Source organism: Anomaloglossus baeobatrachus, chromosome 3 (genome assembly GCF_048569485.1).
Source record: "Anomaloglossus baeobatrachus isolate aAnoBae1 chromosome 3, aAnoBae1.hap1, whole genome shotgun sequence".
Classification (NCBI taxonomy): Eukaryota; Metazoa; Chordata; class Amphibia; order Anura; family Aromobatidae; genus Anomaloglossus; species Anomaloglossus baeobatrachus.
In genome coordinates this window covers 129804141-129828673 of record NC_134355.1, presented here as the reverse complement: position 1 = coordinate 129828673, position 24533 = coordinate 129804141, and the positions used below count along the sequence as shown (strand labels likewise).

The 24533-nt window shown below is 46.9% G+C and overlaps 1 protein-coding gene across 2 annotated transcripts in view; it reads right to left on the bottom strand.

Moving 5' to 3' along the window:
- Positions 1 to 1651: 1651 nt before the first annotated feature.
- MTR (5-methyltetrahydrofolate-homocysteine methyltransferase) overlaps positions 1652 to 24533 on the bottom strand; it is a 188203-nt gene continuing 165321 nt past the window's right edge. For both annotated transcript variants that reach the window (XM_075339442.1, XM_075339443.1), the window contains 6 exons: positions 23462 to 23617; positions 21158 to 21354; positions 12329 to 12529; positions 11682 to 11874; positions 11067 to 11179; positions 1652 to 3538 (listed from right to left, as the gene is read on the bottom strand). In XM_075339442.1, coding sequence (XP_075195557.1) covers positions 3449 to 3538; positions 11067 to 11179; positions 11682 to 11874; positions 12329 to 12529; positions 21158 to 21354; positions 23462 to 23617 — 950 coding nt within the window. In that variant the 3' untranslated portion in view covers positions 1652 to 3448. The remainder of the gene's footprint in view (positions 3539 to 11066; positions 11180 to 11681; positions 11875 to 12328; positions 12530 to 21157; positions 21355 to 23461; positions 23618 to 24533) is intronic.

The window sequence follows — 24533 nt, the reverse complement described above, 5'->3', positions numbered from 1 at the left end:
TTTTTTTCATATATATATAATAAGTTTTTTAAAAAAAATTATATATTTTTTATATTTTTTTACTTTTCACTGGTTTTACTAGTCCCCTTAGGAGACTTAAAGCTATAATCATCTGATCGCTTGCTTGTGCTTTAGAGAGCAGTGCATCACAGGAGGATTGTAATGACAGACACAAGGGTCATTAGCTGACCTCTGCCTGTCCTAACTACCCATCAGGGGCTTGTGATCATGTCAAGAGCACGCCAGTGGGCTCAGGGAACGACACACACCCTGTTAAATCCCGCCTGTTGAGTCTCCTGGATCACTCAGTTGAATTTGACATTGTGGATAATCAGCTTCTCCTCACTATGCTCGGCTCCATCGGACTCAAGGATACCACTCTCTCCTACCTCTCTGACCACTCCTTCACAGAATCATTTGCCAGCTCTTCTTGTCCGGGGTTCCTCAACACTCAGTCCTAGACCCCTTACTCTTCTCGCTATATACTGCCCCTACTGGACAAACCATCAGTAGACCTGGTTTCCAGTATCATCTGTATGCTGATGACACTCAATTATACACCTTTTGTCCTGACATCGCTCCCACCCTTAATACAAAATACCAGGGATTGTCTGTCTACCATCTCCAATACAATGTCCTCACTCTGTCTGAATCTGCATCTCTCTAAAACGGAACTTCTAGTGTTTCCTCCCTCTACCAACCTATCTTCACCCGATATTGCAATTTCCATGAGTGAATACAAATAGAGAAATATCACACAACCTGGCCAGCGCTAGTCTGAGGCAACACTGCTGTTCGGACCATCCTCACACCCTACAGCACGCACTGAGCAGATCGGACGCAGTATACCCGATCTGCACTGAATCATCCGACATCTCCTTTCTATGCAGCATAGTGCTGGCCAAGAGGACTATCCACCAGTAACTAAGTGGTGGATCATACTGTATATACGAGGCTATGTGAGGGCTGACATTGTATATAGAGGGGTTATGTGGGGCTCACTATATATAGAAGGGCTATGTGGGGGCTCACTGTATGATGAGGGGCTATGTGAGGTCCTATGCTGTATATAAGGGACTATGTGAGGGCTCATACTGTATAGAGGCTATGTGGGGGTTGATACGGGGGCTGATACTGTATATAGGGGCTATGAAGGGGCTCATACTGTATGTAGGGAGATGTGTAGGGGGTTTTCTGTATATAGGGTGCTGTGTGTGGGCTCATAGGGTACGCAGGGGGCTTTGTGAGGGCTCATACTGTCAGTAGGGAGCTATGTGAGGGCTCATGCTGTATATAGGGGGCTCATATCCTATAGAGAGAATGTCAGCATTCATAATTCTGCTGAATATTAAGGGATACAATATTAATATAAAATAACTAATATGTTAATATATGGCAGAATTAATTTCAGCCTATTGATTCGGCCTCCACACCAGTTTCGGTCTCTCATGTGGCCCCTCTAGAAAATTGCCCACCCTTGCTATAGACAAAGACAGCTTTGATGAATCAGGGCCAAAATTCTGCAAATCCACATAAGGGAAACAATTTTTTTTTTGTGGCCATTCTGTGTAATCTGCTCTGAGAAGAATGATTTACAAGTGTTCAACCAAAATTTAGAACATACAAGACTGTAATGCAGAAATTACCTCTTTATTTCTCAGGTTCTCTTACAAAATACAAAACAGAATTCATATAAAATGATCTTGCAGCACTTCTAGCAAACATGCTCCATGTACAGTATTCAAGTGAACAACAGTTTTTCCATACAGTAAATTTGTATCACTAGGTTTTTCCTGTGAACTCATAAAAATAAAGTGGCTTTAAGTTGGGTCTAACTACATTTTGTAGTGTATTAAACCATCTACACAGTTTGATCATTTTGATTATATTAATCTGTGACATCAAAAAAATGGACAAAAAGTTCTAATGGCTTCAGGAAATTTTACACACATTAACCATTTATTGCGAAAATATTGGACTCGTCCGGGTATACCTATGCCGATCACTACCTGAGGGTATAACTTGTCTCCGATAATATAAATTGCTCTTCTAAAAGAAAAAGGGTATCAACAGTGGCACGGCTTATCCATAATCTGCCATGTCTGATGCCTTTTGAGGAAAATCTCAGCATGGTTTGAAAACATAGAAGTATAAATCCTTCATTTATGCTTTTCTTTTTTTTTTTTAATGGAACTACTTCGGTCATTGGCTTGAAAAATTGTATTATAAGCTGCACTGTGTGAATCTAGCTTGACTGAAAAGTCCACTATTAGTGGGTTATGTGAGGTGAACAGAAGAGCAAAAGAAAATGGGACAAATAAGTAAGATTTTCCGAAATGTATGAAAATATTCTGGAAATTAAAATAGGAAAAATGTATTCAGTAAATCTGGCTAAAATGTTCAAAGAACCTTCCAATGTTTGCCAATGATCTAATCTGTTTGCGGGCCCTCCTGAGTGTCAGGATAACAACACAGGATAGGGCACGTTGGTTTTCAATATGTAGATAAGTTGCTTCTAGAGAGGTCTCTTTTGAAATTCGTAAGTTGCGTTTCACAGCTTTATAAAGTTTATGGGCTACCAAAAGGTGATGGACTAGTTTTGTTTTTTGAGTGTATTCTATGTATGTTATGTAAAACATTTCTGCAAATTTTAACAGTTTTTCTTCTGCAGTCATGCCTGTATTATGATACACTGCAAGCTGCTCAATTCCATATAGTTTCAATACATACAGTGAAGCTCTCTGGCAGGTCAGTCTCCATTATGTCTCTCTCATGAGCACTCATCCTTGGCTCAAATATGATTTGAGATAACTTTATCAGACCGGACCTTAGATAAGCATTTAAAAGATGAGACTGCTGCCAAGATTTAATCTAAATGGCACAGAGTAGCTTGCAGTGTAATGAAATATATGCAGGCTGAAAAAAAAAAAATTAAAAAAATGTGTTACTGAAAGAAAAATAAATTATATGTATATATTATATAACATAATGCATACAATTGCTTTAAGGCACTCACAGTGGCCAGATGTCTTTTTGTATATGACGGGGCCCCCAATTTAATCAAGTGATTTATGAACTTGCAATCACTATAACCATCTTGAATGAAGGCAGTATTTGTGGATTGCAAACACTTATGATTAACCACAAAAAAACACTGCTTCTTATATTTTAACTTTTCAATTTCAAATTCAGTTTTTCCATCTCAATTGGGTTGAATTAGGCATAAACAACAACAAATATAAATCAGGCACCTACACTAAAATACATGTAGTAACAAGATGTATTCAGTGATGCGTCCCAATAAAAAAAAGATGACAATGATATTAACAATGAGTACCAAGAGAAAATAACCATCAGCGAGAAAAATAATCCTGTTGTCAGGTATGGCAACTGATTGAGCAGCATTCAGTAAAGTCCATGTACAGTTTTCGTAGTGTCAAAAGTTGTGTCATTTATCAGAGTCATAACTGAGAATTGGGCTAAGCCATTTTTCAACTTCTTCCACTGACAAATGTTTCCTTTGTGAATAATCTTCAACCTAAAACAAATAAAGAATGTAAATTATTGTTCAAGAATTAAATAATGTTAATTTGAAACTAGCTATTCCCAAATAGTCAAGACATAAAATGCATTTAAAAATGAGGACCCTCCTTTATTAAATTTGGTAAAATATTTCAAGAAAGAAAAAAAAGAAAAAAAATAGAATGGAACCGCTTTAACCATATGGTGTCATCTTACAGGCTTTTCACATTCTAACAGGCGTACCACTTTCCATTTTCCGATGTGAAAAATGCAGTGATAATTCACCTGTAGGTACAGATTCAAAACAACGTTCAAAAAAACCTTTTTGTGCTACAGTTAAAGGGAATCTGTCAGGTTTTTCCTACCTCATCGGAGACCAGCATAATGTAGGCAAAGAGAACCTGATTTCAAAGATGTATCACTTAGTTTACTGCGTACAGCAGTTGTGACACAATCAGTTCTTAGGTGTAGCAGTGTTGAGAAAGCTAACTGCACCCACAGCAGGCTCTCTATTTATATAGTCTATTGATATTAAGCTGCTTATCACAGAAGAGGGCTGGTCGGACTAGGTCTCACGTGTAGCTGATGAAGTCCAAAAAATGATAAGCTCCTGGTGCTAAAGCAATCATTGCCGGTAACAAGAGCACACAGTGTGATAAAGAGACACATCCTTGAAATCGATGTTTTAACCTCTACAGCATGCTGCCCTCTGATTAAATAGCAAAAACCTGCTGACAGATTCCCTTTAATAGCCTCTTTCACTCTATCAGCTTCCTCAGCATAATCACGGGGAGGCTCATGGCTGCAATGGCAACCAGAGGTCTAACAACGGGCTCCAGGTTTTCTATTGTATCAAATACTTATTTCATGCAATAAAATGCATATTAATTATTTAAAAATCATACAATGTGATTTTCTAGATTTTTGGGAGGATTCTGTGTCACAGTTGAAGAGTACCTACGATAAAAATCACAGACCTCTCCATTCTCTGCAGGTGGGAAAACTTGCAAAATCGTGCATCTCAGTGTATCAAATACTTATTTTCCCCACTATAGGATTATGGTAGTTCTGTCATACATGATGCCCTTATTAAATATTAAAGTTATAAAGTCTGCTATACAATAAAGTGGGATTTCTGAATCCCACAGAAAACTGATGTACAGAGATACAGAAGGTTCATCAATGGATGTTAAATGACAATCAATAGTGCAGGGACGTCATAAGGCTGAAAATGCTCTGTAAAATGTGTCACTCAGGCACCGCCGAACTGTCCCTGCGATATGTTACCCTTATTCAGTTTTATTTAGAGTAACATATTAAGTGACATTTTAAGTGGTTCTTTGTTTAGAATGTAGAGTTAAATTTCAAGCACCAAAGCAGTGCCAAAGAGACCTGGGAAATGCAGAATATAACAAACCAGCAGAGATACAAGCCTACCAAGCATGACAATGTGGCCTCACTCTTATAAAGTAGTAAATATATTATGACCATTTACTGCAAAACCTGTAACAGTTAAGGGACATTAACTCTATGCTGCAATGCAGTATATTTAGCTGTAAAGTCTCCTAATCGTCAAAAAATGGATCAAATCATTATTTTAATTAATCAACGTAAAAGGTAAACAGTCACCAGATTTGTTCCTTATAAGCTGCGGCCACCACCAGTGAGCCCTTATATACACCATTCTAGAAAACTGTATATAAGTGCCCAGGCTGATCTGTATAACATAATTTTTTTTTTATTATACTCAACTGTGGGGCGGTCGGGTCTGATGGGCCTCCTCGCTTCCTTCCATCACCATCCTCCTTCCCAGCTCTATGTGGATGACGCATCCTACATCATCCACACAGAGGCCTCCATTGTGCTCCTGGGCCGGGCGGAGCAAAGTACTGTAATGCACAAAGGCAGTGAAAGGTCAAAGACCGCTCGCGCATGCACATTACATTACTTTCCAGGCGCGCAACGAAGACTTCTGTGTGGATAACGTAGGATGCGTCATCCACACGGAGCTGGGAAGGAGGACAGCGATTGTTAGAAGATAGGAGGCGCCGGACTGAGACCAGCAACGTCCATTGGACCCAACCGCCTCGCAGGTGAATATAATAAAAGCTGTTTTTATATTATACAGGTTGGCTTGGGCACTTGTATAAAGTATTCTAGAATGCTGCATATAAGGGATTGCTGATTATGGTTGCAGCTTACAAGGGAAAAATCAGGTGATAGGTTCCCTTTAAAAGGGTTGTCCCATGAACAAGTACATTTAAATCAATAGATCTAGTTCCACACTTGAATGTGTTAAATAAAAAAATATTCCTGTGCTGATATAATCATTTATATGTGCATGCACCTCCTATGTGCTGTGTAATGGCCGTGTCTGACCATACAGGGGCATGGTCTGATCATATCACAACTTTCTAACCAGGGGAGGAAACAAAACAAACAAACAACGTATACAGACAGGACAGCATGGGATTGAAACTGCTGCTTTCAGTGAGGTAAAAAACATTTCTTTGCCTATTTAACCCCTTCAGCCCCCAGCCTGTTTTCACCTTAAAGACCCGGCCATTTTTTGCAATTTTGACCAGTGTCACTTTGACAGGTTATAACTCTGGAACACTTCAACGGATCCTGGCGATTCTGAGATTGTTTTTTCGTGACATATTGTACTTCATGTCAGTGGTAAATTTAGGCCGATATGTTTTGCGTTTATTTGTGAAAATTTCGGAAATTTGGCGAAAATTTTGAAAATTTTGCAATTTTCAAAATTTGAAATTTTATGCCCATAAATCTAAAAGATAATGTCACACAAAATAGTTACTAAATAACATTTCCCACTTGTCTGCTTTACACCAGCGCAATTTTTGAAGAAAAAAAAATTCCGTTAGGAAGTTAGAAGGGTTCAAAGTTCATCAGCAATTTCTCATTTTTCCAACAAAATTTACAAAAAAAAATTTTTTAGGTACCACATCACATTTGGAGTGATTTGAGAAACCTAGGCGACAGAAAATACCCAAAAGTGACCCCATTCTAAAATCTGTACCCCTCACTCTGCTCAAAACCACATCCAAGAAGTTTATTAACCCTTTAGGAGCTTCACAGCAACCAAAGCAATCTAGACGAAAAAATGAAAATATTACTTTTTTAACACAAAAATGTTACTTTAGCCATAAAAATTATTTTCACAAGGGTATCAGGAAAAATGCATCATAAAATGTATTGTGCATTTTCTCCTGAGTACGCAGATACCCCATATGTGGTGGAAATCAAATGTTTGGGCCCACGGCAGGACTCGGAAGGCAAGGAGCGCCATTTGAATTTTTGAGTGCAAAATTAGCTGCACTCATTAGCGGACGCCATGTCAGGTTTGAAGACTCCCTGAGGTGCCTGAACAATGGAGCTCCCCCATAAGTGACCCCATTTTGGAAACTAGAGCCCTCAAATATTTTTTCTAGATGTTTGATGTGCACTTTGAACCCCTGGGGGCTTCACAGAAGTTTATAACGTTGAGCCATGAAAAGAATTTTTTTTTTTTTTTACCACAAAACTGTTGCTTCAACCAGGTAGCTTTTTTTATCACAAGGGTATCAGGAAAAAATGCACCATAAAATGTATTGTGCATTTTCTCCTGAGTACGCAGATACCCCATATGTGGTGGAAATCAAATGTTTGGGCACACGGCAGGACTCGGAAAGCAAGGAGCGCCATTTCACAGCAAAATTGGTTGGAATTATTAGTGGACGCCATGTTGCGTTTGGAGACCCCCCCTGAAGTGCCTAAACAATGGAGCTCCCCCACAATTGACCCCATTTTGGAAACTAGACCCCTCATGGAATTTATCTAGCTGTTTAGTGAGCACTTTGAACCCCTGGAGGCTTCACAAACGTTTGTAATGTTCAGCCGTGAAAATATTTTATTCTTTTTTTTACCACAAAATTGTTTTTTCAAACAAGTAGCTTTTTTTCCACAAGGGTATCAGGAAAAAATGCACCATAAAATGTATTGTGCAATTTCTCCTGAGTACACAGGTACCTCATATGTGGTGGAAATCAATTGTTTGGGCGTACGGCGGGGCTCAGAAGAGAAGGAGCGCCATTTCACAGTAAAATTGATTGGAATTATTAGCAGACGCCATGTTTCATTTGGAGACCCCCTGAGGTGCCTAAGCAATGGAGCTCCCCCACATGTGATCCCATTTTGGAAACTAGACCCCCCCCCTCCCCCCCATACAAAAAAATTAGTTTGGCAAAATAAAAAATACAGACATCAGTAAAAAAAAAAAATAAAAAATGAACAAACAAAAAAAAAAATGAGCGCCTGCCACTAAGACCAGTGCCAAACGTGAGAGCAATGCACGAGTCTCGCATCGCATCATCCACTGCAGTCTGGAAGCGAGCAACTGCGCTGGATAATGCGATGCGAGAGGGCGGGGCGGCAGATGAGAAAGGGCGCAGCGGATGGAAAATGGGAAAGGGCGCAGCGGGTGGAGGAGCGGCAGAGGATGGGAAAGGGCGCAGCGGATGGATGATGGGAAATGGCGCAGCGGGTGGAGGAGCGGCAGAGGATGGGAAAGGGCGCAGCGGATGGAGGAGCGGCAGAGGATGGGGGGGAGGGAGGCGAGATGGGGATACCTACCTTACAGGATGGATCTAGGCAGCAGGATCACTGCAGACAGAAGAGGCAGCAGATGAAGGAGTCAACAGATTGAGGAGGGTGAGAGGGGGCAGTAGATGAAGAGGATGGGAGAGAGCAGGCAGCAGATCGGGGAGGGGGGCAGAGTCTGATGGGAGAGAGAGATGGCACATGGAGGAGGGGGGCCCCAGGGGGAGGGTGGTTGCAGCACATGTGGGGGGAGGGTGGCTTGCAGCACATGTGGGGGGAGGGTGGCTTGCAGCAGTACATGTGGGGGGAGGGTGGCTTGCAGCACATGTGGGGGGAGGGTGGCTTGCAGCACATGTGCTGCAAGCCACCCCCCCCACATGTGCTGCAAGCCACCCTCCCCCCACATGTGCTGCAAGCCACCCTCCCCCCACATGTGCTGCAAGCCACCCTCCCCCCACATGTGCTGCAAGCCACCCTCCCCCCACATGTGCTGCAAACCACCCTCCCCCCACATGTGCTGCAAGCCACCCTCCCCCACATGTGCTGCAAGCCACCCTCTCCCCACATGTGCTGCAAGCCACCCTCCCCCCACATGTGCTGCAAGCCACCCTCCCCCCACATGTGCTGCAAGCCACCCTCCCCCCACATGTGGGGGGAGGGTGGCTTGCAGCACATGATGGGATAGGAGGTGTAGTGGCGATGGAGAAGGGGCAGCCGATGAAGGAGGCGGCGGCCGTCGATTGGGAACAGTGGGGCCGATTCGGGGGCAGCAGCGGCTGGAAAAGGTGGGTGCGACGGCGGCGGGGACAGTGGCGAGCGTGGCGGCAGGGACAGCGGTGGATCCAGAGCAGCGGCGGGGATAGTGGCAAGCGTGGCGGCGGGGACAGCGGTGGATCCGGAGCAGCGGCGGGGACAGTGGCGAGCGTGGCGGCGGGGACAGCGGTGGATCCGGAGCAGCGGCGGGGACAGTGGCGAGCGTGGCGGCGGGGACAGCGGTGGATCCGGAGCAGCGGTGGGGACAGTGGCGAGCGTGGCGGCGGGGACAGCGGTGGATCCGGAGCAGCGGCGGGGACAGTGGCGAGCGTGGCGGCGGGGACAGCGGTGGATCCGGAGCAGCGGCGGGGATAGTGGCGAGCGTGGCGGCGGGGACAGCGGTGGATCCGGAGCAGCGGCGGGGACAGTGGCGAGCGTGGCGGCGGGGACAGCGGTGGATCCGGAGCAGCGGCGGGGACAGTGGCGAGCGTGGCGGCGGGGACAGCGGTGGATCCGGAGCAGCGGCGGGGACAGTGGCGAGCGTGGCGGCGGGGACAGCGGTGGATCCGGAGCAGCGGTGGGGACAGTGGCGAGCGTGGCGGCGGGGACAGCGGTGGATCCGGAGCAGCGGCGGGGACAGTGGCGAGCGTGGCGGCGGGGACAGCGGTGGATCCGGAGCAGCGGCGGGGATAGTGGCGAGCGTGGCGGCGGGGACAGCGGTGGATCCGTAGCAGCGGCGGGGACAGTGGCGAGCGTGGCGGTGGGGACAGCGGTGGATCCAGAGCAGCGGCGGGGACAGTGGCGAGCGTGGCGGCGGGGACAGTGGCGGCGGGGACAGCGGTGGATCGGGAGCAGCGGCGGGGACAGTGGCGAGCGTGGCGGCGGGGACAGCGGTTGATCGGGAGCAGCGGCGGGGACAGTGGCGAGCGTGGCGGCGGGGACAGCGGCGGGGCGATCGGGGACGGCTGGCGGTGGCGGGCGGGGGTATCGGAGACAGCGGCGGTGGCGGGCGGGGCGATCGGAGACAGCGGCGGGGGCGGGCGGGGCGATCGGAGACAGCGGCGGGGGCGGGCGGGGCGATCGGAGACAGCGGCGGGGGCGGGCGGGGCGATCGGAGACAGCGGCGGGGGCGGGCGGGGCGATCGGAGACAGCGGCGGGGCGATCGGAGACAGCGGCGGGGCGATCGGAGACAGCGGCGGGGCGATCGGAGACAGCGGCGGGGCGATCGGAGACAGCGGCGGGGCGATCGGAGACAGCGGCGGGGCTGGCAGGGCGATCGGGGACAGGGGCGGGCGGCAACTTACCGATGGGCACCCGCAGAGACCGCTCTCCTCGGCTTCCAGGGACGGTCACAGGCCGCAGATCCACATTGATTGGAGAGAGCGGTCACAAGACCGGTCTCTCCAATCAGAGCTGGGGGCGGGTGAAGCACCGATCACCCAGCTCCAGCCAATGGCCAGTGCTACAGCAGCACTGATCAGGGCTGGATTTAAATGTTCCAGCCATTTTCAATGGCTGGAACATTACAGTGACTGTAATTGGCTGAGCGGCGTTTGTCAGCCAATCACAGCCTCTGTAGGTTCGGGGAGGAGGCACCACCCCTCCTGAGGTCAGGCAGAGGTGCCCTCCTTCCCGAATCTACCGTTTAATCAAAGAAATTGGACTCCCCGGGGCTCCGGGACCGCGATTTCGCCATGACGTACTGGGTACGTCATGGGTCGTTTAGCACCATGTCACCGTGACGTACCCAGTACGTCAAAGGTCGTTAAGGGGTTAAAAACAATGTATTACCTCACAGAAAATATGTTTTACCTCACAAAAAGAATCTGCTGCGATCCCATGCTATCCTGTCTGCATACTCTCTTGCTTCATCCCGTGCCCATGAGATGCTGTATGATCAAACTATATCGCTGCATGGTCAGAAACAGTCATTATACATAACAGTTGCAAAGATTAGAAATTTCTCTCAGCACAGAAACGTGTGTTTTTTTTGTTTTTTTTTTAAACACTTTAATTGTGGAAGTTAAAATGTACTTTGTGGGACGACCCCTTTATACACAGGTATTTGAATACGTTTGAAATGAAATGGCTAGTTCACATGCCTACGCTCTGTGATTCTTTGGTGATAGCATAGAAAACATTGTAGGAACATGTGATTATAAAACGCACAATATAGGCATTCCCAGCATACCTGATCTTTAGATATTTTTCCAACTGCAAAATATTTGGACATTGGACTAGAAAACACCAACCCGGACACTGCGGCAGCCGGTGACATTGCCAGCGATTCCGTCAACTTTATTCCTAAATGAACAAGATATAAGTAATTTTATTATATAAGCCCACAATAAATCAAATATAAAAATGTAAACATTAAAATGCAAATGTATAATTACTGTTAAACACTGTATTATTAATAATAGTAATAATATTAGGATATAGGGGAATGCATAAATCTTGTCCCTAAAAATGACTTAGTACATATCATTAAACTTTGTTACTGCTTATGAGACAGCCTGTCTATAGAAGTCTATGCCCTAGCTCGCCTTAGCTATGAAGAATGTAATGGTAGTATTTAGATAAAGTTATTAACCATTTCAATGGATATATAAAATATGTTATCTAGTGAACAGGTCAGGCAGCACAGCCACATTCAGGTGGCCAAGAGCAGTACAAGGAAATATTATTAGAATTAGCGGGGTCTTAGGGGTCGGACCTCCTTGATTATAAATTAATAGCATATCCTGGCATTATGACTTCAGTTTATGCCTCTGTGTAAAGCGCTCATATCCAAAAACTCCAGCACCTGTTGCCTCCTCTATGTCGGCCAGTTGCCATATGGTGGTTTTCTCCGTGTGATCGGGCTGACATGGATATCCTGGAGCTGGGCGGATGCCTTCATAGCGAATCTTGAGGAGGTCAGCTACATTCAGGGCCTCCTCATTGCAGTAACCCCACAGGTCCTTCCTTACTCTTTCATGGATCTCCTCAGCGAACGCCTTGTTAAATTAAATGGAAAGAACGTTCTCAAAGAAGCAATGATTAAAATAACATTACAAAGTGCATACAGAGAGTTGAACCAAGAACTTGTGTCTCATACATATAGTATGTAACTTGGCAGGGTAGACCGTGTAATATATCTTGCCAGCTGAATGCACACACCATCATCCCATATAGGATCGCATTAAATTGCAGAGTGTATATGATCCAGCACAGCGAAGGTGATCAGGGGCCACCAAGTCATACAACAATATAGGCTAGAGGCCCCGTCACACAGAGATAAATCTGTGGCAGATCTGTGGTTGCAGTGAAATTGTGGACAATCAGTGCCAGGTTTGTGGCTATGTACAAATGGAACAATATGTCCATGATTTCACTGCAACCACAGATCTGCCAAAGATTTATCTCTATGTGTGACGGGACCTTCAGCCCCAAAACTGCTCACCAATGTACCTCAGCTAGTCTGTCTCCAAGGGCTTTCACCATGATACTGTTGTAGTCATCTCCTTTATTCTGATAGGCTTTGCTGAGGTCTTCCACTCCAAAGATGGCAACCGCAAAAATTCCGAGGTAGTCACGCACTCCAGATTTCAGAGGGGCTATAAAGTCAGACAAGCAGTAGTAGGGATCTGTAGACGCAGAGTCTTTCTCGGCCTGAAGTATATAAAACAATAAGATGGAATCAGCTCTCCATAATTTTACATCTAACAGGAAACTACAGCAGATTAGTATCCATTTTCAGGTACCTATGGTTTATACCTCGGCCTTTATTAATTTCACAGTGGGAGGGAATACCATTGTCTTTTACACAAGTATTACATTTTTTTATACCGCATGCACCGTGCAGATGAAGCAGCAATCCTTTGAGTACTTGTGAATTTCTTTAGTAGACCTGGTGACTTACAACTGGCATCTTGTTATGCCACACTTCTGTGTGGATAGCGGCCAAATAAAGGCTTCCAGACAGATTGGCTTCCATGATAACCTATTGCATACTACAATGGAGATGTGGGTACCGATGCCCTGACAGAAGGACTGCACTCTATCTGTCAAAAAATGTTGATGACGTAATTGGTCGTGGCATCAAATGGATTACTCTGCTGTGACCAGTTATTGCCAGTCCTGGCAGGTGCGGTAGGAAAACATCAGTGTACTGCAACTGCACAGTGACTGTAATATGCAATCAATAGACTACTGCAAGTCCAAATGGTTTACTATTACTGTAATGTAAAGGTTATCAATGAAAAAAATGTAGCATCAATTTACAACAGTTAAGTTGCAGTGAAGATACAGGGCGGAGTTGGTGAAATATCTTTTTAAACTGATTTATTCCCAAAGCAGTGGTTAGAGGGAATCTGTCAGCAGGTTTTTGCTATATGAGTTAAGCACAGCATGCTGCAAGGGTTAAAAAAGCAAAAAGCTATTGTGCTTTCTTTTTCTATGTTGAGCTAATTATTGTTTACTTAACCCCTTCACGACCAATGACTGATCTATCCGTCATGGAACTTGTGAGGCTAAGCCCTGCCCCCTGCCGTGGGCAGGTTGCAGCGATCCGCGCACATATCAGCTGTTTTCAACAGCTGACATGTGTGCCTGCATGTTACGAGTGGAATCGCTTCCACTCGCAACATTTAACCCCTTACATCTCGCAAAGTCTGGCAGCGAGATGTATATGCGTGCAGCCATCACATTTACTTACCGCCGCCCCCACCGGAAGTCACGTGTGTGATCACTTGACTTTTGGTGGTTGCCATGGTAGCACAGGGTCATTGGATGACGCCTGTAGCTAACATGAGTCACTTTCTCTCAATGCCGGAATAGTGCCCGCACGGAGAGTAAAGCAGCGTTATCTGCAGATCTTAGCTCTGTAGCGGAGATCTACAGATAGGGCAGAGGGATCGGATTGCTGATCGCTATAGCCCCCTAGGAGGACTAGTAAAATAAAAAAAAATAATAAAAAGTTTAAAAACAAAACAAAAAAAAAAACTTAAAAGTTCAAATAACCTCCCTTTCGCCCCATTGAAAATTAAAGGGTTAAAAAATTAAAAAATATACACATATTTGGTATCGCCGTGTTCAGAAATGTCCGAGCTATCAAAATCTAAAATCAATTAATCTGATCAGTAAACGGCGTAGCGGCAAAAAAATTCCAAACGCCAAAATTATGTTTTTTGGTCGCCGCATGTTTTGCGCAAAATGCAATAATAGGCGATCAAAACGTAGCATCTGCGCACAAATGGTACCATTACAAACGTCAGCTTGAGACGCAAAAAGAAGGGAATTTTGTTTACTTACCGTAAATTCCTTTTCTTCTAGCTCCAATTGGGAGACCCAGACAATTGGGGTGTATAGGCTATGCCTCCGGAGGCCGCACAAAGTATTACACTTAAAAGTGTTAAGCCCCTCCCCTTCTGCCTATACACCCCCCGTGCTCCCACGGGCTCCTCAGTTTTGGTGCAAAAGCAAGAAGGAGGAAAAGAATTAAAAACTGGTTTAAAGTAACTTCAATCCGAAGGAATATCGGAGAACTGAAACCATTCAACATGAACAACATGTGTACACAAAAAAACAGGGGCGGGCGCTGGGTCTCCCAATTGGAGCTAGAAGAAAAGGAATTTACGGTAAGTAAACAAAATTCCCTTCTTCTTTGTCGCTCCATTGGGAGACCCAGACAATTGGGACGTCCAAAAGCAGTCCCTGAGTGGGTAAAATAATACCTTGTAAGAGAGCCGTAAAACGGCCTCTTCCTACAGGTGGGCAACCGCCGCCTGAAGGACTCGTCTACCTAGGCTGGCATCCGCCGAAGCATAGGTATGCACCTGATAGTGTTTCGTGAAAGTGTGCAGGCTCGACCAGGTAGCTGCCTGACACACCTGCTGAGCCGTAGCCTGGTGCCTCAAAGCCCAGGACGCGCCCACGGCTCTGGTAGAATGGGCCTTCAGCCCTGAGGGAACTGGAAGCCCAGCCGAACGGTAGGCTTCGAGAATTGGCTCCTTGATCCACCGAGCCAAGGTTGATTTGGAAGCCTGTGACCCTTTACGCTGGCCAGCGACAAGGACAAAGAGTGCATCCGAGCGGCGCAGGGGCGCCGTACGAGAAATGTAGAGTCTGAGTGCTCTCACCAGATCTAACAAGTGCAAATCCTTTACACATTGGTGAACTGGATGAGGACAAAAAGAAGGTAAGGAGATATCCTGATTGAGATGAAAGGGGGATACCACCTTAGGGAGAAATTCCGGAACCGGACGCAGAACCACCTTGTCCTGGTGAAAAACCAGGAAAGGGGCTTTGCATGACAGCGCTGCTAGCTCAGACACTCTCCGAAGTGAAGTGACTGCTACTAGAAAAACCACTTTCTGCGAAAGGCGTGAGAGAGAAATATCTCTCATTGGCTCGAATGGTGGTTTCTGAAGAACCAGCAGCACCCTGTTCAGATCCCAGGGTTCTAACGGCCGCTTGTAAGGAGGAACGATGTGACAAACCCCCTGCAGGAACGTGCGTACCTGTGGAAGTCTGGCTAGGCGCTTCTGGAAAAACACAGAGAGCGCTGAGACTTGTCCCTTAAGGGAGCCGAGCGACAAACCCTTTTCCAGTCCAGATTGAAGGAAGGACAGAAAAGTGGGCAAGGCAAAAGGCCAGGGAGAAAAACCCTGAGCAGAGCACCACGACAGGAAAATTTTCCACGTCCTGTGGTAGATCTTGGCGGACGTTGGTTTCCTAGCCTGTCTCATAGTGGCAATGACGTCTTGAGATAACCCTGAAGACGCTAGGATCCAGGACTCAATGGCCACACAGTCAGGTTGAGGGCCGCAGAATTCAGATGGAAAAACGGCCCTTGAGATAGCAAGTCTGGTCGGTCTGGTAGTGCCCACGGTTGGCCGACCGTGAGATGCCACAGATCCGGGTACCACGACCGCCTCGGCCAGTCTGGAGCGACAAGGATGACGCGGCGGCAGTCGGCCCTGATCTCGCGTAACACTCTGGGCAACAGTGCCAGCGGAGGAAACACATAAGGGAGCTGAAACTGCGACCAATCCTGAACTAAGGCGTCTGCCGCCAGAGCTCTGGGATCTTGAGACCGTGCCATGAACACCGGTACCTTGTTGTTGTGCCGGGACGCTATGAGGTCGACGTCCGGCACCCCCCAGCGGCAACAGATCTCCTGAAACACGTCCGGGTGAAGGGACCATTCCCCTGCGTCCATGCCCTGGCGACTGAGATAGTCTGCTTCCCAGTTTTCCACGCCTGAAATGTGAACTGCAGAGATGGTGGAGGCCGTGGCTTCCACCCACATCAAAATCCGCCGGACTTCCTGGAAGGCTTGCCGACTGCGTGTGCCGCCTTGGTGATTGATGTATGCCACCGCTGTGGAATTGTCCGACTGAATTCTGATCTGCTTGCCTTCCAGCCACTGCTGGAACGCCTTCAGGGCAAGATACACTGCCCGTATTTCCAGCACATTGATCTGAAGCGAGGACTCTTGCTGGGTCCACGTACCCTGAGCCCTGTGGTGGAGAAAAACCGCTCCCCACCCTGACAGACTCGCGTCCGTCGTGACCACCTCCCAGGATGGGGGTAGGAAGGATTTCCCCTTCGATAATGAAGTGGGAAGAAGCCACCACCGAAGGGAAGCTTTGGTCGCCTGAGAGAGGGAGACGTTCCTGTCGAGGGACGTCGGCTTCCTGTCCCATTTGCGTAGGATGTCCCATTGAAGTGGACGCAGGTGAAACTGCGCGAACGGAACTGCCTCCATTGCTGCCACCATCTTCCCCAGGAAGTGCATGAGGCGCCTCAAGGGGTGTGACTGGCCTTGAAGGAGAGATTGTACCCCTGTCTGTAGTGACCGCTGCTTGATCAGTGGAAGCTTCACTATCGCTGAGAGGGTATGAAACTCCATGCCAAGATATGTCAGCGATTGGGCCGGTGTCAGATTTGACTTTGGAAAATTGATGATCCACCCGAAACTCTGGAGAGTCTCCAGGGTAGCGTCGAGGCTGTGTTGGCATGCCTCTAGAGAGGGTGCCTTGATCAACAGATCGTCCAAGTACGGGATCACCGAGTGACCCTGAGAGTGGAGGACCGCTACTACAGTAGCCATCACCTTGGTGAAAACCCGTGGGGCTGTTGCTAGGCCGAACGGCAGTGCCACGAACTGCAGGTGTTCGTTTTCTATGGCGAAGCGCAAGAAGCGCTGGTGCTCTGGAGCAATCGGTACGTGGAGATATGCATCCTTGATATCGATCGATGCAAGGAAATCTCCTTGGGACATTGAGGCGATGACGGAGCGGAGGGATTCCATCCGGAACCGCCTGGTCTTTACGTGTTTGTTGAGAAGTTTCAGGTCCAGGACAGGACGGAAAGACCCGTCCTTCTTTGGGACCACAAACAAGTTGGAGTAAAAACCGTGACCCTGTTGCTGAATAGGAACAGGGACCACCACTCCTTCTGCCTTCAGAGTGCCCAGCGCCTGCAGAAGAGCCTCGGCTCGCTCGGGAGGCGGGGATGACCTGAAGAATCGAGTCGGGGGACGAGAGGTGAACTCTATCTTGTAACCGTGAGACAGAATGTCTCTCACCCAACGGTCTTTTACCCGTGGCAGCCAGGTGTCGCAAAAGCGGGAGAGCCTGCCACCGACCGAAGATGCGGAGTGGGGAGGCCGAAAGTCATGAGGAAGCCGCTTTGGTAGCGGCACCTCCGGTGGCCTTTTTAGGACGTGACTTAGACCGCCATGCATCAGAGTTCCTTTGATCTTTCTGAGGCCTTGTGGACGAGGAGAATTGGGACCTGCCCGCGCCCCGAAAGGACCGAAAACTCGACTGCCCCCTCCTCTGTTGGGGTATTTTCGGTTTGGGCTGGGGTAAGGATGTATCCTTTCCCTTGGATTGTTTGATGATTTCATCCAAACGCTCGCCAAACAATCGGTTGGCAGAAATTGGCAAACTAGTTAAGCGCTTTTTGGAAACAGAATCTGCCTTCCATTCCCGTAGCCACAAGGCCCTGCGGAGTACCACCGAATTGGCGGCTGCAACCGCCGTACGGCTCGCAGAGTCCAGAACAGCATTAATAGCGTAAGACGCAAATGCCGAAGTCTGTGTGGTTATGGACGCCACCTGTGGCGCGGACGTGCGTGTGGCTGCGTCGATTTGCACTTGACCTGCTGAGATAGCTTGTAGCGCCCATACGGCTGCGAATGCTGGGGCAAAAGAAGCGCCGATAGCTTCATAGATGGATTTCAACCAGAGCTCCATCTGCCTGTCAGTGGCATCTTTGAGTGAAGCCCCGTCTTCCACTGCAAGTATGGATCTAGCTGCCAGTCTGGAGATTGGAGGATCCACTTTGGGACACTGAGCCCAACTTTTGACCACGTCAGGGGGAAAGGGATAACGTGTATCCTTAAGGCGCTTAGAAAAACGCTTATCTGGACAAGCATGGTGATTCTGGACTGCCTCTCTGAAATCAGAGTGGTCCAGAAACATACTCGGTGTACGCTTGGGAAACCTGAAACGGAATTTCTTCTGCTGTGAAGCTGACTCCTCCACCGGAGGAGCTGAGGGAGAAATATCCAACATACGATTGATGGACGCAATAAGGTCGTTCACTATGGCGTCCCCGTCCGGAGTATCAAGATTGAGAGCGGCCTCAGGATCAGAATCCTGATCAGCTGTGTCCGCATCATCAACTAGAGATTCCCCCCGCTGAGACCCTGAACAATATGAGGATGTCAAGGGAATTGTCAAGCGAGCTCGCTTAGTCGGTCTGGGGCCGGGGTCTGTGTCAGAACCCTCAGCCTGGGATCCATGAGACACCCCAGGAGGACATTGTTGGTCCAACTGAGGTGGGCCAGGGGACAAAGATTCAACAGAGTCCCTGTGCTGAGATACCGGCCTGGACTGCAAGGCTTCTAGTATCTTAGCCATAGTCTCAGAGAGTTTTGCAAACTCTGTCCCTGTCACCTGAACAGTGTCAGCAGGTGGCTCCCCCTGGGCCCCCCTTAGCAGAGGCTCTAGCTGAGTAAGTGCCACAGGGGCCGAACAGTGCACACAATGAGGGTCAGTGGAACCTGCCGGTAGCGGGGTCATACATGCGGCGCAGGCAGCATAATAAGCCTGTGTTTTGGCACCCCTGCCTTTCGTGGGCGCCATGCTATTATCTTCCCTGAGTAACACAATAGGGTATATAGTCAGAAATCAACTGTGCACCATACAGTGTAAAATATGTATACCATAAACATATAATGTTACACTACTGCACAATGGGGCTAGCACCACAGGTGCTGCTTACCACCAGCCTAAAGCGGTTGTGAGGCCACCAGAGTCCCTGCCTGAGTCTCCCAGACTTTGTCCCCCTCTGTAGCGTCCAAGGAGCTGACAGGAATGGCTGCCGGCGTCCTGAGGAGAGGTGGGAGCCGTGGGCGTGGCTCAGAACTGCACTGTGCACAGTGAGGGGAGTGGAGTATGCAAAGCATGCTCCAGCCCTCAGTGCTGCTCGTTCTGTGCAGCGTCCCGCCCTTCCCCTGCCTGTCAGGGCTGTGGGCGGGAGGAAAGGAAACTAGGCCGCAAAAAGCCGGGGACTCTAGTAATAAACGCGGCCGCCGTAAAAGCGCGGCCGGCGCGAAAGTCCCCGGCGCACTACAAGTCCCAGCCGCGCCGCAGTGTTTCCCTGGCAGCGGCGGTTAGTGCGGCAGTCCCTATACATAAACACACTCAGCAGCGCTGAGTGTGTAATGGCACATATTAACCCGGTCAGCGCCGCGGTCCCCGGTGCACTAGCACACCCAGCAATGCTGGAGTGTTGCTGTGCGCGGTCCCCACGGGGACACAGAGTACCTCCAATTAGCAGGGCCATGTCCCTGAACGATACCCGGCTCCTATCCAGCAGTCTCCCAGGAGTTGTGGATGAAGCACGGTCTCAGTGCCTGGAGACCGATAGGATCCCACTTCACCAGAGCCCTGAGGGGGATGGGGAAGGAAAGCAGCATGTGGGCTCCAGCCTCCGTACCCGCAATGGATACCTCAACCTTAACTACACCGCCGACAAGAGTGGGGTGAGAAGGGAGCATGCTGGGGGCCCTATATGGGCCCACTTTTCTTCCATCCGATATAGTCAGCAGCTGCTGCTGACCAATCTGTGGAGCTGTGCGTGCGTGTCTGACCTCCTTCGCACAAAGCAAAAAACTGAGGAGCCCGTGGGAGCACGGGGGGTGTATAGGCAGAAGGGGAGGGGCTTAACACTTTTAAGTGTAATACTTTGTGCGGCCTCCGGAGGCATAGCCTATACACCCCAATTGTCTGGGTCTCCCAATGGAGCGACAAAGAAATACGCCATCACTGAGCCACAGATCCCGAAAAATGAGAACGCTACGGGTTTTGGAAAATGGCGCAAAACGTGCGCCACTTTTATTGGACAAACTTGTGAATTTTTTTTAACCCCTTAGATACAAGTAAACCTATACATGTTTGGTGTCTACAAACTCGCACCGACCTCAGGCATCACAATGATACATCAGTTTTACCATATAGTCAAAACATGGTGAATAAAATATCCCAAAAACTATTGTACGATCACACTTTTTTTTGAAGTTTTTCCACACTTGGAATTTTTTGCCGTTTTCCAGTACACTATATGGTAAAACTTATGGTTTCATTTAAAAGTACAACTCGCCCCTCAAAAAAACAAGCCCTCATATGGCAAGATTGACAGAAAAATATAAAACAGTTACGGCTCTCGGAAGAAGGGGACCAAAAAACAAAAACGGAAAAGACTCTGGGGCTGAAGGGGTTAAAAAGGGTTTATCACCTGGTGACAGCTCACAGTGAATGCACAATCTCTACTGAGTGAGAGCCCAGAAAGAGTGTGTGTGTGAGTGTGTGTGTGTGTGTGAGTGTGTGTGTGAGTGTGTGTGTGTGAGTGTGTGTGTGTGTGTGAGTGTGTGTGTGTGTGTGTGTGTGAGTGAGTGATCAATCAGCTCCAGTGTTTCTCTACACCTAAATGCTTTGATAGTTTCGGAACTGCTACACTCAGTAATCTATGTGATACACCACTGGATTCAAAATCTCCTTGCCTACTTATGCTGCTGTCAGATGAGGTAGCAAAATCCTGCTGACAGATTTGACAGATTCCCTTTGAAAGTTTTGGCATATGTCAATGTAAAATCCTAGTTATGAACTGCTCTTAATAAGTGCCCCATTACTCAGCTACTCTGGAGCTTGGTCATTGAAAAACATGCATGTGCAATAAAACATGCTGTGCAAACCTCCATCACATTTATCATAAATAAGTTACCTGTTGCCTCAGGCCATAGAAAGTGGCAATGGGTTCAGAAGAATGCGGATCATGCTTCTCTGCATATAACAAAATGTCATCTTGGACACTCTGAGCTGGCCAGATGCCGACAATTCCTCGGGCCTGAATTTTCCTTTGTCGTATTAGGACTTGCAGCAAGTTTCGTGCATCATCATAAACTTTTTTAGCTTCTTCACCTTAAATTAAAAAAAACATAATGGTGATAAGAAATAACATGGTTTTCCTCAGTAAAGGTTCCAGTATATGCAGTTATGGCCCAGGTCAGCGGCTGTGCTTTTAGTTCTGTACAGAATGTGACGACAGTCAAATACATTTGGATTACCAACCCTACAAACTCTACACAGAAGCCATAGTAATAGGGAGACTAAACTAAGAAAAAGTAAAAAGAAGCAACACTCTCCAAGAGGACACAAAATACGATCCTCCAAGGAACCTTCTTGTACAAAGATCCAAACCTCTTACAATAGACAGTGTGCAAATCTCAAATACCTTGATACCTAATATACGTTGAAACGTTGTTGCAGATTATGGCAGAATAAATTGTTTTATACCATAACCTGGGAGACCAAGAATGATCGGACATCCACGAGCCAAGACCATCACTGATTGTAATTATAATGCCCTTTTTTTAGCATTTCTAAAACATTTTTGAGGGAAAGAGTTAAACTTACATTACAGTCTCAGCTATATCTTTGTGACTATGTAAGCTTTGCTTCAACAACTGAAGGCAAAGGGGCAAAATCATTACCTGCACAAATATTAGTGCGGTTCTGGAAGAAAAGAAGCTAGAGATCTTGAGCAGTTTATAAGAAAAACAAGGCTTTAACCCTCACATATAACAAAATTACTTGGCACTGAATTTTGGACTTCAATCTCTTCACCACCTAGCGATTTTCAGTTTGTTTGGTTTTTTTTCTCCCCTTCTTTTAAGAGCCATAACTTTCTTATTTTTCTGTCAGGACCAGGATGGGGCACATAACTACAAGAAGGGGACCAGGATGGGGAACATTACTACAAGATAAACCAGGATGAGCACATTAGTACAAGAAGGGAACCAGGATGGGGCACATTACTATGAGAAGGAAACCAGGATGGGGCAAATTAATAAAGGAAAGGGACCAGGAAGGGGCACATTAATACAGGAAAGGGACCAGGATGGTGCACATTACTACAAGAAGGGGACCAAGATGGGGCACATTGCTACAAGAAGGGGACCAGGATGGGGCACATTGCTACAAGAAGAGGACCAGGATGGGGCACATTGCTACAAGAAGGAAACCAGGATAAGGTACATTAATAAAGGAAAGGGACCAGGAAGGGGCACATTAATACAGGAAAGGGACCAGGAAGGGGCACATTACTACAAGAAGGGGACCAGGATGGGGCACATTGCTACAAGAAGGGGACCAGGATGGGGCACATTGCTACAAGAAGGGGACCAGGATGGGGCACATTGCTACAAGAAGAGGACCAGGATGGGGCACATTACTGCAAGAAGGAAACCAGGATAAGGTACATTAATAAAGGAAAGGGACCAGGAAGGGGCACATTAATACAGGAAATGGACCAGGAAGGGGCACATTACTACAAGAAGGGGACCAGGATGGGGCACATTACTACAAGAAGGTGACCCGGATGGTGCACATAACTACAAGAAGGGGACCAGGATGGTGCACATTACTACAAGAAGGGGACCAGGATGGGGCACATTGCTACAGGAAGGAGAACAGGATGGGGAATATTCCTACAGGAATGGGAACAAGGATGGGGGACATAACAACAAGATATCGACTTGGATGGGGAACAATACTACAAGATTTTGGCCAAAATTACTGTATGGTTACAATTGTAAGATGATATTACTTACAAGAAGGGGATAAAAAAAAATAAAAATAAAGCATGTAAAAAATTATTACTAAAAATGCAAATTTTATATATAAACTAAAAATCCAAACAAAAAAGTGCACATTTGTTATCACTGCATCTGTAATGACCCAAACTATAAAACTACCATAACCCATACGATGAATCACATTTAAAAACATTTTAAAAGATTCTAATAAATAAGCAAAAAATGTTCTAAAAAGTGATCAAAAGGTGTATAGAAATAAAAATGGTATCACTAAAAATGTCACTTTGTCCAGCAAAGAATGAAGGCCCCAAATTCATTTTTTTTCTTTGTGTAGCCTAAATACCCAACCATGTTTGAGACTCCTGGTTGTATACCATCAGCAGCAGCAATAGAGATAAAAGTTTTTAGTTATTTTGTTTTTTTTTTCTTACCAACTGCTTTATCATTAAAGATTTTTGGAAATCCTCTGTTGGGGTATTTTCCTCGGAGCTGCCACACATCGAAGAAAGGCTTCCAGTCAATATACTGAGAAAGTTTTTCCAGGTCATAATTTTTGAAAACACGGACGCCTAAAAATTTTGGTTTCACTGGGAAAAAAATAAAACCAAAATGTTAAAAATGAGGAAACAATGAACACACAGCACTGCATAAATTCATATAGGTTTTTTTACAACACAAAGTAGAAAGCTTTGGACGAAATAGCAGAATGCTGAATACTAAATATACACAAAAAAGACAATTTTGTTTACTTGCCGTAAATTCATTTTCTTATAGTTCCGTATTGGGAGACCCAGACCTTGGGTGTTTAGCTTCTGCCTCCGGAGGACACACAAAGTACTACACTTAAAAGTGTAGCTCCTCCCTCTGAGCTTATACACCCCCTGGTGAGCCAGTCCCAGCCAGTTTAGTGCAAAAGCTGAAGGAGAATAGCCACCCACAAGTAGAACAGAGCAAGAGCCGGAACAACCGGAGACTCTGTCCACGACAACAGCCGGTGATAACACGCGGAACAAGAATTTGCCAACATGCAACAGGGAGGGTGCTGGGTCTCCCAAGACGGAACTATAAGAAAAAGAATTTACGGTAAGTAAACAAAATTGTCTTTTTCTTTATCGTTCCTTTGGGAGACCCAGACCTTGGGACATTCCAAAGCAGTCCCTGGGTGGGAAATAAACCGAAAAACTAAGAAGTAGGCAGAACCTAACTTCACAAATGGGCGACAGCTGCCTGAAGGATGCATCTGCCCAAGCTCGCATCTGCTGAAGCATGAGCATGCACTTGGTAGTGCTTCGAGAAGGTATGCAAGATAGCCCAAGTGGCAGCCTGACAGACTTGTTGAGCCGTAGCCTGGTGCCTAAAAGCCCAAGAGGCACCGACAGCTCTGGTCGAGTGTGCCTTGATCCCCGGCGGGGGAGGCACCTAAGTACTCTGGTAGGCGTCCGAAATAGTCGATCTAATCCAACGGGCTAAGGTCGGCTTAGAAGCAGGGAGGCCCTTGCGCCG